Here is a 13,311-nt window from a genome sequence, read left to right as displayed (position 1 = left end):
CGACCTCTGCATTGTGAGGCGGACGTGCGAACCAGCTGCCCACATTGTCACTCCAGAATATCTTTCCATGTATTATACGATCCGCTTCTCCTCATGAGGGTCACGGGCGTGGTGAAGCCTATCCCAGCTGTCTTCGAGCAGTAAGTACGCCCTGAATTGGTAGGTTGCCAGCCAATCGCAGGGCACACAAAGACAAATAACCATTCACAATCACACCTCGTGACAATTTGGAGTGTACACTCAACATTACATGCATGTTTTTGGAATGTGGGAAGAAACTGGAATACCCGAAGAAAACCCACGTAGGCATGATGAGAACTTGCAAATTACACACAGCAAGACCGGAGCCCAGAATCGTACCTTGCAACTCTGAATTGTGAGGCGGACATGTTTACCAATCATCCACCGCTCCAGAATATAAATCATTGTAATTTTACCAGTTGCATTCACCACTGTGGGTTCGTTAAACAGATGACAGACAGGTTGGATGACTCACAGCAGGCACAGGATGCAAGTTGCCCCCACCACCTCCGTCCTGGCCCTCGTCTGGTCTTTTGCAATGTGACTTATTAGCAGCACAAACAAGCAACGGGCGAAATGTTGCTTTGTCAGCACTAAGTACAAATGCTTTTAAATCTTGGTCGTAAACTATAGCTTTGTCCGCTACTAAGGTACAAAGGGCAATTTATTTCTTGAAGGCACAATCATGGAAGCTGTGAATAGACAAGCATGAGTCATAAAATATTTGTCATAGTGCCCTAACAGAATTGCTAAGACCAGGGGAAAGGTGTGAGAGTAAGTTGAAAGGTAAAGTACCATGAAAATAAAAAAGAGAAAAAAAAAAAAATCAAATTCAAGTTACAATAAAATCAAATTTGAATAAAAAAATGGTCCGAGTAAACTGTAGTGGTTGACTAATATTTCCAGTTATCAAACATGTGATATGAATCTGTATAGTCTATAGGGCACTCCCTATAGTAGGGCTCCCAAAGTCCAGTCCTCGAGATCCCCTATCCAGCCTGTTTTTGATGTCACCCTCTTCCAACACACCTGAATCAAATGATCAACTTTTGAATCATTTGTGTTGGAGGAGGCATGTAAAACAAGTTGGATGGGGGCTCTAGAGGACTGGACTTGAGCACCAAGAGCACAATTGCATCTTTGATGTTTTGACGGGCTCTATATAAAAGCTTATTTGTTATTCCTAAAGAAAAACAAAGCCTGTGAAAGCGAATCTGAAACATTTTGGTGACAATTGATCGCTGCTTTCATCACAAGCGACGAAAGTTATGCATTTTAGAATGTGCCGTCTCCAGTTCCGTTGCTGATGCCACACCAAGACATAGGGCAGTGTAGCGATTTAGCCTATGAAAAAGGGCATTCCATTAATTACAGATTACTCCAAATTGGGTTGATAAGACAAAATGCTAAATTAATTTTCATGAGCAAAAAAAAACAAATTAAAAAAAAACAAAAACATCTTTGTTAGTGAAAAATTAACCTTTAACAATGTCTACCCCAAGGTCAGGGATTAGTGCAGTTTTCATTTCTCCAACTTGGTAAGGAAAATCACTATTGGCTGTCCTAAATGTTTCGTGAAGGCTTGACTGCCTACATTATGTAGTACAATTGCATCACAAGGTGGTTGACGCCAACATCGCTCTACAATTTGAAAACTGATTAAGCCCATTCCATTACTTTAGATCCAGTTTCCAAACCTTTATTAAGCAAATGCACCAACTTTTCATGAAAAAAATATCCTAGCAGACCACCAAATAAAGAAAGTTATAAATACTGAAATAATTATCTTGTCACAATTTCCTCACAAACTCACTTGGTGTTTAAAGCGTACCCATTTAATTCAAACAAGAATCTAAATGTGCAGAGGTAAAAAACGGTAAGGTAATGTGATACACTTGGACTCGAGGATGGAACAAGGGAAAGCAACATGGAGGAAGACGGATCTTACGTGAAGGAGGGAGGGGGGCACCAGGTCAACCAACATGGTACAGCATGATTAAGGACCCAATTTCAGTGAAGCAGGCGAGGAAGGTGTGCGCTCAAAAAGATATTAAATTTAAAGAGAATGAAAAGGCAAACAAGATACTAGAAAAAATCTAAAACACTAAAATAGCTTAAGTACAGGATCAAAGTTACTGAACACACTCTACTTGGACTAAAAAATACAGCAAACAGAAACTAGACCTCACAGGGACACAGAAAACTAACCAAGAAAGACTGAAAGAACACAGGGAACTAAATACAAAGAAATTGACGAGACGAGGAACACCTGGCCAGACAACGGATGGAGGGAGCTGATTGGGTAACACAAGGGACATGATGACAAGTACAGGTGAATCCAATTTCCTAAGAAGACAGCCACACAAAGGAGCACAAGGTATACATGAAACTAAATTTGAAATCAAAACCAAAATCAACAAAGACAGATCATGACAATGACATCTGAGTCCCTGAAAAAAGGCTTAAGCCGATTAAGTATCAAAATAAAGGCATACTTTGCGCAGCGCCATATTTGTTGTATGTAACACATGCTGAAACATTTAAAGGGATGCTTCATTGACGTTAACATTGGCACTTAGATAATGGGCTATAATATGTAAAAATGACATTTCTACTAAAACTCACCAGACTGAAAGACTCTTCGTTTAACGGCGCGCATCGCGGAGCAGTATGTGCTTTTAGTAGGAGACGTATGTCATTTTCAAAGAAGCAGTGTGCGCACATCCCAGCAATCATCTATGTACTTCTGCTCATTTCCTCAGTTCTGGAGCCTATCCCAGCTGTCTTCGGGGAGTAGGCAGGGTCACCCTGAACTGGTTGCCAGTCAGTCGCAAGAGGGAAGCGTCTGTGGTTGATGGAGAGCATGCGCAGCTGTTCATTTCAGATACAGAGGACGAAGACTTTGATGGATTGTGGATGAGGACTGATCAAAAAATATACATTGAAACAAGTTGAAAAAGAACCGTCGCCATGTTTGAATGTATCAGCACGTGTTATGTGCCTGTTCAAAACTGGCAAAACAAAAATGGCATTGTGTAGCCTATATCAACATTTTTGGACTTAATCGGCTTGAACTTTTTTTAAGGGAATCAGATGCCATTTATATTTGCACTATTACTGTAACACACCCGCCAATAGAAAATTAATTTTCAATGGCGTGTTGCTTCAAACATTCACAGTCTCTCCAACAGTTACGATTCATGAATTCTCAGTTTCTGCGTTTTCCAAAACCTGAGTGACTGATAGGAACATCTTTCTTTCATATCCCAAACTATAATAGTGTGTATAATTTCAATAAGTTAACATCTGTTGTTGATGTATCTACATATCTACACTGACTTCCAAATAAAGATACAAATTATGTTGCTCCCAAATCGGGAAACTATGATGTTTAATCATTATTCCTAAGTCTAGTAACTGTGTTACCATGAGTGTACGATTATGTACTTCTGACCACAAGTGGCTTAGCTAAAAATGTTCCTCACAGGTCACAATAATTTCTTTACTGATTAATTTTTTTTATTTGTCTGACAGCCAGCAACAACACAACAGTCAATTCCAGCAGTCCATTAAACATACATTCAGTGCCGTGACGAGCTCATCTGTGTAGTTCATATCTGAAAGATTTTACTCTATTTTAATAGACAGCATAAGAGGGCTTTTATTTTGGCACCTACATTTAGGTGAAATCAATTCAAGTGGTCCAGATGATCTTCTGCAGAACTGTTGAGTCTTTCATTGTTATGTTTCTCATTATTCTTCATTTGTCTTTGTTGCACTCTGCAGATAAATAAAGACACACAACATTCTTATACAGTATTTGCCAGTTAATGATTCATTAATCCTCTTTTTCTTGAGCTTTCAATTAATTGTTCTTTTCTCTTGGCAGGACTAATTCTTTGTTCCTTGTGGAGATCAATGTTTTCAGTTGCCAGTAGGATGGGAACTCACTTTCGCCGCAGAAGCTGCCATCAGAGCATCCAGCTCCTGAGTCCAACCGAGGGCACGGACCAAAGTTTGAACGCCATTTACTACATCACCCAGCAGCACGACGTCACAGGGTCGTCTGTTCCTCATTGCAAATGGACCCACTAAGTCCCTGTTGATGAGCAGCCGAGGAACAGAGGCTCGCACAGCTCCCGCCAGACTGGCAAAGGGCTCTACCTTCAGGCAGGAGAGTGAACGACAGTATGAAGAATTCAGACTTGACCCAAAATTGAGATTGCTCAGCTTTCATTGCTACTCTCAGGAAGGTATTCATTAAATAATAGACCATTCTGAAAGCTGTCTCTAAAATGTTGCCCCTTTCATATGTGGTGGGGGTAAACTGCGGTTCAGTTGAATAATATGACACATTGGCTTTTTAAGAAACATTACATTTAAGAAAGGAATTCTTTGCTAAAAAAAAACAAACAAAAAACAAAAACATGATTTGCAAAGCCAAAGTACATATGTTTGGTCATGATGTACAAAGTACAGGACTGACACTGACACCTCACACAAAATGTCAAGCACTGTGGTGATGATTCTGGATTGTTTTGCAGGTAAATTATGTGCGCACCTCATTATGTCAACTATGAACTTGACTTTATTTTTCTAACTGTTCAAATACAAATACTATTTCTAATTATGATTTTAAAGTCAAATATAAGGCCACCTGTTCCACATCAAAAATAAATATCAGCAGCCATGTCTGATGTGTCAAACTGGCTGGAACGTTCTCATTTACATCTTAATGTATCAAAGACTGTATGGATGTTCTTTTCAATTATGAGGTGTGCTGATACAAATTTTAACGTATTTGTGCAAGGAATGACAATTGAGGTTGTACAGGTGTTTAAATATTTAGGAATCATGTTGAACTCACAGTTACAGCTTAGACAACAAATAAAAAGATTAATGAATCACATGAAACTTAATCTCTCTAACTTTAGATATATTAGGAATAATTTAACTCTTGATTCATCAAAACTGTTTTTAAATGCCATTTCACATATGACTTATTGAAGTAAATCCACACTAAAGCCTGTTGAAATTGCATACAGTCTTTGCAAATCTTGCATAAAAAGCCCAACACGTAAGTGTGACACATCTGTTAAATTCTGAAGAAATATGAACTCCTGAGTTTGGAAAATGTACTAAAATATTCTGATTGTATCCTTGTGTATAAAATTCTCCATGGTCTGGCTCCACCTCCACTAAATAAATATGTACAGAAGAATATGAACAGATAAACCAGAACAGGGACTAGAGGTGACTGTATAGTTCCATTCAGAAAAAGTACCTTTGGCCAGTCAGTGTTTTCGTACAAAGCATCTCACACCTGGAACACAATACCAAATGCCATACGAGACATACCCACTCTCACTTCCTTTGGTAAACACCTAAAAACCTGGCTTCTTGAGAATCAAGCCTGTAATCACATTTCTTCTCAGTTTATGTGATTACCATAGAGTAGGAAACCCTCTGTTTGTTATTTATGTTTATGAATATGTCTTCGGAATTGCTTGTCGCGCTGTAATCTGTTTTTGATTTTTTTTGTGACATCATATACATACAAACAAATAGATGTAGGTGAATAATGTCATTATTGTGTACACAAACATCCGTGTACATTACTGAAGTGCAATAAGAATTTACTACTTGAGTCATCAGCTGACTCGTAGCATTTTAACAGTCAAGCACTTTGGCACTACAACACTTGAACATGTATGAAAGCTAGCACTGCAGCACTTTACAACTCATACTCATACTTAGTTGCATTCAATGTATTTATATGGCTGTCCTTTAGTGTGTTTCTTGAAACTGTACTGTAGTTTTAACTTCTGTTATGTTTTCTATTGTATAATCTAACATCAACCTGCCACAGGGACAACGGATGCAAATTAGCCATTGGCTATAATCTGTCATATTTACGGGAAACTGTTTGATTAACATGCACTGTCCCTTTAAACATTGAAAAATAAATAAACAAACAACAAATACAAAATACAAAGCACACCACCCAATTAAAATGAAGCAATGTTGTAAAGAACAGTGGGCAAAGAAAAAAAAATCCTCCACAACAATTTGTGCAACAAATAATGTCATACATAAATGGATTATATTACATGAGGTTACTGTATTGACGCATCAATTATTTTTTTCAGACACAGGTTTATATTTTTTGCCCATTTGATGTGTAAAATAAAGCATTGCTTTTCACGTGACTGTGTATTAAATCAAAATGGTTACCATTGAAGTTTGAAGTTGGAAAACAGAACTCACCTCCAGTGATGTGCCCATGATGATCAAGAGATCTGCAAGGGGAAAGTCTGTGAGGTACTTGAAGAAGTAAAGTGGCAGCTCCTCTCCAAAAAATATTATGTCCGGCTTTACAACACCCTTACAGGTCGGGCATTTGGGAATCGCTCCACTCATCAAGTCTGGCTAGTGAAAAGGAACATCATTAAGAATTCTTTTACAAGGAAAAGTATCAAATTGAGTGACACCAAAATATTTTGATTTATAACTCACACGTATTAACTCAATAAGCAGAGAGGATTCAGAGAAAAACTTCTGTTTACTCACTTCGAACACACATTAGCAACATACTCCAACAGCGCCCTCACCCTCACCACATCTCGCGGTACCTCACAAACTCTCGCACCTGCGCTGTTAGAATAACATAACTTAACAATCTCCCCTTTTTTCTTTTTTTGTGTTGCATTAACAAAAATATAGGTGTCCTATAGAACATACAGTTAAACAAAAATACAGTACAGTTCAAATTCAGTACTAGAGAAACATTTACAGTTTAAGATTGTAAACACCTTCGCTGAGAGCTCTCAAGAGGCCAAGTGCCGATGCCCCTGTTTTGGTTAAGCAGTTAGCAAGTTGTTCTTTGGTAGCTGACCAGATAATTTGCTCAATGGTCCCCGAATGCATTAGCTCTTTCATATTGCTGATTTCAAGACGCAGTCTTTTCTCTGTAACAGACTTGGTGGATTTGACTGCATCCAGTAGAGAATGATTGTCTGTTACACATACAATGGGTATGCTACTGCATGAACAGTCACCAGTCGTGATTTCTGAGTACAGTGTTGCAAGAAAAATGGCACTGTCTATCCCATCTGCAAGAGCTAACGTTTCCCCTGCCAAACTACTCCTCACAACCCTTCTGATACGTTTTGACTGCCATGATATAGGTGAGAACTTCCCATTTTCACCCATGAGCATGATAAAATGCCCACCCTGCGTACCACCATCAGAGAGGTTTCCCATGGAGGAATCGCTAAACACTATAAGTTTTAGAGAGCTGTTCTCACCCAGGTGCTGAAATCGCAACTTGACACTCTCTGATTTAAGTTTCCTAATGAGCTTGTTTGCACCATGTAGAGTTTGAACCGTGGCATGTTTGGTGTTAGATGCTAAGATAGAAACATCACACATCATATCTGGTCTACTCTGCCTCGCTACCCACAATATTTGTCCTATCTTTGATCTGAGTAGGTCTACTTCATTGTCAGTCAGTGGTGCTTCACGTTGTGTTGCTCTAGTGGGGTCAATGGTGATACTTTGCAGATTTTTAATGTAAATATTTTGTTGTACCTGTATCTCATCCTGCACAGAATGTATTTCCATTCCTATGTAGCTGAAGTTGCTGTTCTCCTCCCTACCAACCTGGAAGGCAGTTTTTAACTGAGGAATGACTTTTGTGGAAAATGCATTTGTGCCCCCCCAAATAAAGTCATCGACATGGGATGCAAGGATTCCTGTCACCTGACCACACTGATCTAACCAGTAAAACACAGCTGGATCTACTTTTGATACAGTGGCTCCTAAATGTCGCATGATGTCTCTGACTCTATTATACCAGTACAAAGAAGCATCTGTCAGACCATAAACACACTTATTTAACTTCCACACAGTTCCTTTGTTCTGTGCCTCCTGAGGAGGACGGATGTAAATGTCCCTTGTTAGTGTCTTGCCTTGTAAAAAGGCGGATTTAATGTCCATTGAATTCAGCTGCCACTTGTTTTGACATATGACGGCCATGATCATCTTCAAAGACTCTGTGGCACATGTGGGTGAATCTTTGGGAAGGTCCTTGGTATTTATCTCCTCGAAACCTCTTGCTACTAGGCGGGCCTTGGGTATAACACCAGCAGCATTTTCTTTAAGTGTGCACACCCACCTTGTTGAGATGCATTTCTGACCTTCATCTGTGATTTCATCAAATACATTGTTTTTCTTCCAATTTAAGATTTCCTCGTGTTTAGCTGCAAGAAAAATGTCCTCCTGCACTACTAACACATCTTCGTTGTTTGCACATGCTTCTGCCTGCTCTGATGGAAATACATGTACACCATCCATTGCTCCAAGATTTACTGATCCTGTTGTGCCAGCATCTTCTGCAGGCTGGCTGAACTGCAAGTTGTACCAGTCTTTGTGTTTTCCAGTAGCTTTTCCAGCTCGGCTGAGGACAGTTCCTGTGCAACTTTGTCCACTTTGTTTGTCTTTATAGGTGACCACTTGGCCAGTCTTGAGCTTAGGTCCTTCATAAGTAGTCTTTTGCAGCACCTGAGATCGATCAAAGCTCCTCCCTGCATTCAACTCTGATTCATGTGGGAGTTCTTCATTACCATCAGCACTTTGAGGTCCATTGTTCATGTGTGTCACTTTCTCATTGTCGCTTTCAAATCCGCTGAGATCTGCTGCTGCCGTCGCTGGTAAATTTACAATCGTGTCCATTTCTTGTTCTATGTCTACGTCCACCACCTCTTTAGTTGAGGGATCATCTACTTTTCTCAGTCTGGTGTGATGCACTCGCACATATGCTCCACCGTGTCTTACAAATACAACAGCACCATCTTGGCCTATCACGACCCCTGGTCCTTTCCACTCATTGCAGTCCACCCTCTTATAGTAGACTTTGTCTCCCGTGTCATACTTGTCATCGACGGGCCGTAGTTGTTTGCGCAGGGCTCTTTTGATTCTCTCTGAGCATTCTGACTCTGTAAATGCTTTTCTCATTGCATGTAGAGTTGTGATGTGCTGAGCTACCCAGGAGCTCACATTTGTTTCCAGGGCTGGGGGCTTATCAATGAGCACTGAGGGCAAGTTTGGATTCTGGCCAAATACTAGTTGATAGGGGCTATACCCGTGTACGTTGTGCATGGAGTTCTTCGCCATTAGTGCCCAATCAAGTGCAGTCTTCCAATCACAGTTGTTGTCTTTTTTAACTTTCAGCAACATCTCGGTGAGAGTTCGATTATGCCTTTCCAAAAGGCCATTACTCCATGGACTGTAGGCTGCAGTAGTTTTGATCTCAATATTAAATTTTTCCGCCATATCTTTTATTTCCTCATTATTGAATTCACCTCCATTGTCACTGAACAGCCTGCGCGGCGGGCCATGGACACTGATCCAACAGTGAATAAACTGTCTCACAATCTCTTTTGGTTTCTTTGTGGTGACGATGCCCCCTGCACTGAAGCGAGTGAAGTGATCAATAGCATGTAGATACCACACATTTGGCTCAAGTTCATGCAGGTCAACAGCTACAGTTTCATTATAAGTTGAAGCCATGGGAAGTCCTACAACAGGTTTGCGCTTTGGTCGGCTGTACCTTCTGCATGTTTCACAGTCCTTGACAATATTCTGGAGAATTACCTTGCTTTCTTTGTCTATAGTGCCCGAGCAAGCCAGTAACTTCAGCAACCTTTCTTCTGAGGCATGTCCAAACTGTCTGTGCAATTTCAGAAGTATCTTCTCCTTTTCTTTCACACTCATGTAATTTTTAACGATGAGAACCTCATCTTCGCTCATTGTCTGAGGCTCACTTGCTTTCTCTTTATCATGACCATCATCTCTTAAGTTTACACAATAGTGCCCTGAAGATGTTAACTCAAGTTTAACTGGCATTTTAAACATTGTTGCTTTGTCGTGCGCCACGTCCAATACAGCCCTTGCTCTCTTCAGTGAGGCCTTGCTCAAAAGCATTGGTATATTTGCTGGAACAACTTCAGTTTCTATTTTGCATCTGGTCTGCCCTATCTTTGCTGGAAGGGTCACTTTTCTTGTGGAGTGAACTACTTTGCCATCACCAAATCTAAATGGCCTTGTGCTGACTTCACCCACCATTTTGTCGAGTTCACTCTGTGCCAGTCCATTGGTGTAATCTTCAAGCCATTTCTCACCACACACTGTTCTTGTGCAGGCTGTGTCAATCACTGCTGATCCTAGCGCTTCCACCATGAAGATTTCAGCATGTGACAACGTTTCATTGGAAAGCAGAGTGATATTGCATTCTTCAATATCTTCCTTTTGTCCTTCATCTTTTGTCAATTTGACACTTTCTCCTCTGTGTGGACAGTCTTTTGCCCAGTGAAATGTACTCTGACAGACTGCACATCTCGTTCTTCTGCCACGTTTGTCAATGGGATTCGTTCCTTGCGCGGCGGCTTGAGGTTTGCTTTCACTTTTAAATGAATATCTCGTGAAATAGGCACATTCACTGTCTGTCCTCATTTGCTGTTTGCTGGCGCCCTCTTGTGTCGAAGTGACGTCTCCAAAAATTCTTTTCAAAGCAGATTTCATGTTGCCGAAGGAAACAATTGGGCAAGCTGTCAGCGCTAACTGTTTATCTTTTACGTTGAGACCAGCAGTATCTAGAAGTTTGAAGGCTAGGACGGCATCCGGGAGCTCCATTTTAAACGAACGTACCTTGTTGTACCTTCGCTCAAATTCGACGATGTAGTCCACCATGGACACACTGCTTTCTCTTGAAATGCCATCGAACTCCGTATACGCTTCGTACTGTCGATCCTTTTCTTCCCTTAAAAAGACCGAATCCAACTTTGTCAAGAGTGTAGCCATACCAGTGTCGGAATTCAAGCCATCGGCGGCAATTTCCAGCGCACTTTCCCTCGCTCTTCCAGTTAGCGACAAGGTAACGGCTAGCGCTTGTTTCTTTTCCTCGAGGTCGGTGACTCTTCTCCATATCTCAATTTCATTTTTCCATGTTTCATAGGACGTCTTCTCGCCAAATGGCGGTGGAATCTTGTAATTGCCAGCAGCAGCCATCCTCTGCTACCAATATTAACTCAATAAGCAGAGAGGATTCAGAGAAAAACTTCTGTTTACTCACTTCGAACACACATTAGCAACATACTCCAACAGCGCCCTCACCCTCACCACATCTCGCGGTACCTCACAAACTCTCGCACCTGCGCTGTTAGAATAACATAACTTAACAACACGTAGGTCCTCTCCATCATATTTTGTTCGGCAAACAGTGCAAGTGGCCGTGGCAAACGTACCGTGGGCCTCCACGAGCATTTCAGAGGGAATTCCGGCCACTGAAGAGGAATGCAGCTACATGTAAAATAATCACTTCTTTACACAAGGAATAAATCAGATAGGGCAAAAGACAAAAAAAGATTAATACATACATCTTTCCAGGCCGTCGATATTCTGTGTGTACATTCTAAGAAGAAGACCCTTCTGGTGAAGTAGCCGCACAAAATAATGTGTAGGGTTAGGTTGGTAATTTCCTGGATACAACTCTTTGGCCAGGGCAAAAAATGGTTTAGGGTTGTGATGAAAAAAGGCAAGTTCAAAAATAGCCTCAGCGTAAGGCAGGTTATATTGCTGCAGGTTGTCATAGAGACCGCTTCCTGGGGACCTGCAGAGGAAACAATCACTCATCAAAGATCCCAGAATAAACGCATGTATAAAAAAAAAAAGCAACAGCAACAGCAACAAAAAACATGTGGACCAGAACTCATGGGCAACACGTTTTACCTAAAATCAGGGATGCCACTGGGAGTGCTAATTCCTGCCCCTGCCATCACCACCACTCTCTTGTACTTCTGATCCAGCATGTTCTTCGCGATGTCTTTCAATGTCTGCTGCTCTGCAGGTGCCCCACCACCCCGGGAGAAAGGTCCCGTTGTTGCATTCCACCAAGGAGAGTTTCTTCGTCTAGGGAAATTAAAAGAATGAGAGTACTATTTACGTAATTGAACCTCTAAGCAATGTACATTAAAGGAATAAGCATGGGGTCACAAAACATGGCATGTGAGCTGCCATACTGGTAATGAGAAAATGAAAACGAGGAGTTTGCCTGTTCAGCATTCTATCTCTATTTTCCAGCAAATTTCAGTGAAAAGGCCAGATGTCAGATGAATTGTACAGCAAAACCGCTAAAGAATCCAGAGATTCTGTTTTGCACCAGACAAAGTGGGCTTTCACTTGAGACAAACGTCATGAAAGACAAAATGCTGAAGTGTGCACTTAAGTTTTAAGATACAGTAAGGTGGCACATTTGAACCTGGGTCAATCTTCTGGATTTTCACATACAAAATACAATCTGAAGACAGAAGAAAGACACGTCACGCCCCATTCATCTCTAATCTTATAATACTGTCTGTACCAGGCATCACTAACCTTTTTCAAACTGAGATACTTCTTGGGAATTGATTAACGCAAACAGCATAATATACAGGTAGATAAAACATTTTATTTCTCTATATATATGAAAGTGTGTAGATTATCAAATAATCACCTCTACAGTATTACTCGGAAATCACAATGTCTCATCCTTGGTATGTCTTTGAGCGGTAGTAAATTCCATGTTTGTGTCTGTACAGTATCTAATCTCAAATAGATCGCAAATCAATGCAAGATTTTCCCACACCGCAAAAAAATAAAAGACTGAAGCAACAGCATTCTTAAAAATAATAAGTACTGTTACTACTATAGCCTACGTTGGTATTTCAAATGTCTGTCAGTGTGTAGTGTTACCTACGCAGAAAAAGGTGTTTCATGTTGACACGGACACAAACTTCTTCGACCACGGTCTATAAAACAGTACATTGGCTCTTTAGTAGGTTGCACAGTAAAGTTAACATTGTAAACCAGGTTTCCCCATCAGCTGTGTCGAGCGTACACTGACCGCTAGCAGGGATACTTCTGCTTATTCTTGATAACCAATGGCGATGCACGACAAAACGGTAGCACATCGAATAAGCCATAACACAAACACACACATGGGCTGAAACAAACAAGAAAAAAAGAGTATTAAGTCTCCATGAAGTGACACCTCGGCGAGCGACGTGAAATTCCTAAACCAGTCGGTGTTGTTTATTGCGTGACGTAGGATACCGTCATTCATACACAGTATTACAGTAACTGTAATCATTTTATAAATCCCTTACATATTTACTTCCACAACGCATATACATTTATAAACATGGTAATAGTGTGTGACCGTAATTGGGTAAGACTCAAGGCATTAAAAAAAAA

The 13,311-nt window shown here is 40.6% G+C and overlaps 1 protein-coding gene across 6 annotated transcripts in view; it reads right to left on the bottom strand.

Annotated features, from left to right (window-relative positions):
* sirt3 (sirtuin 3) overlaps positions 1 to 13,311 on the bottom strand; it is a 17,280-nt gene extending 3,969 nt beyond the window's left edge. The window contains exons 1-9 of one of the 6 annotated variants that reach the window (XR_015843081.1): positions 12,962 to 13,310; positions 12,815 to 12,866; positions 11,809 to 11,988; positions 11,457 to 11,689; positions 11,263 to 11,363; positions 6,289 to 6,450; positions 3,973 to 4,185; positions 3,699 to 3,801; positions 1,705 to 2,892 (exon numbers count right to left, since the gene is read on the bottom strand). Coding sequence is in view for 2 of the 6 variants with exons in the window: in XM_088295277.1 (XP_088151403.1) it covers positions 3,775 to 3,801; positions 3,973 to 4,185; positions 6,289 to 6,450; positions 11,263 to 11,363; positions 11,457 to 11,689; positions 11,809 to 11,988; positions 12,815 to 12,866; positions 12,962 to 13,040 (1,047 nt within the window). In the remaining 4 variants the exon portion in view is untranslated. Of the gene's footprint in view, positions 1 to 1,704; positions 3,802 to 3,972; positions 4,186 to 6,288; positions 6,451 to 11,262; positions 11,364 to 11,456; positions 11,690 to 11,808; positions 11,989 to 12,814; positions 12,867 to 12,961 lie in introns of those variants that run through there. The other 5 variants (XR_015843080.1, XR_015843082.1, XR_015843079.1 and 2 more) reach the window with 5 other exon arrangements.

The sequence above is a fragment of the Idiotropiscis lumnitzeri genome, chromosome 5 (genome assembly GCF_059441095.1).
Source record: "Idiotropiscis lumnitzeri isolate Australia: NSW breed Sydney's pygmy pipehorse chromosome 5, RoL_Ilum_1.0, whole genome shotgun sequence".
Taxonomy (NCBI): domain Eukaryota; kingdom Metazoa; phylum Chordata; class Actinopteri; order Syngnathiformes; family Syngnathidae; genus Idiotropiscis; species Idiotropiscis lumnitzeri.
The sequence above is the reverse complement of the archived record's forward strand: the minus strand, read 5'-3'. Positions and strand labels throughout refer to the sequence as shown.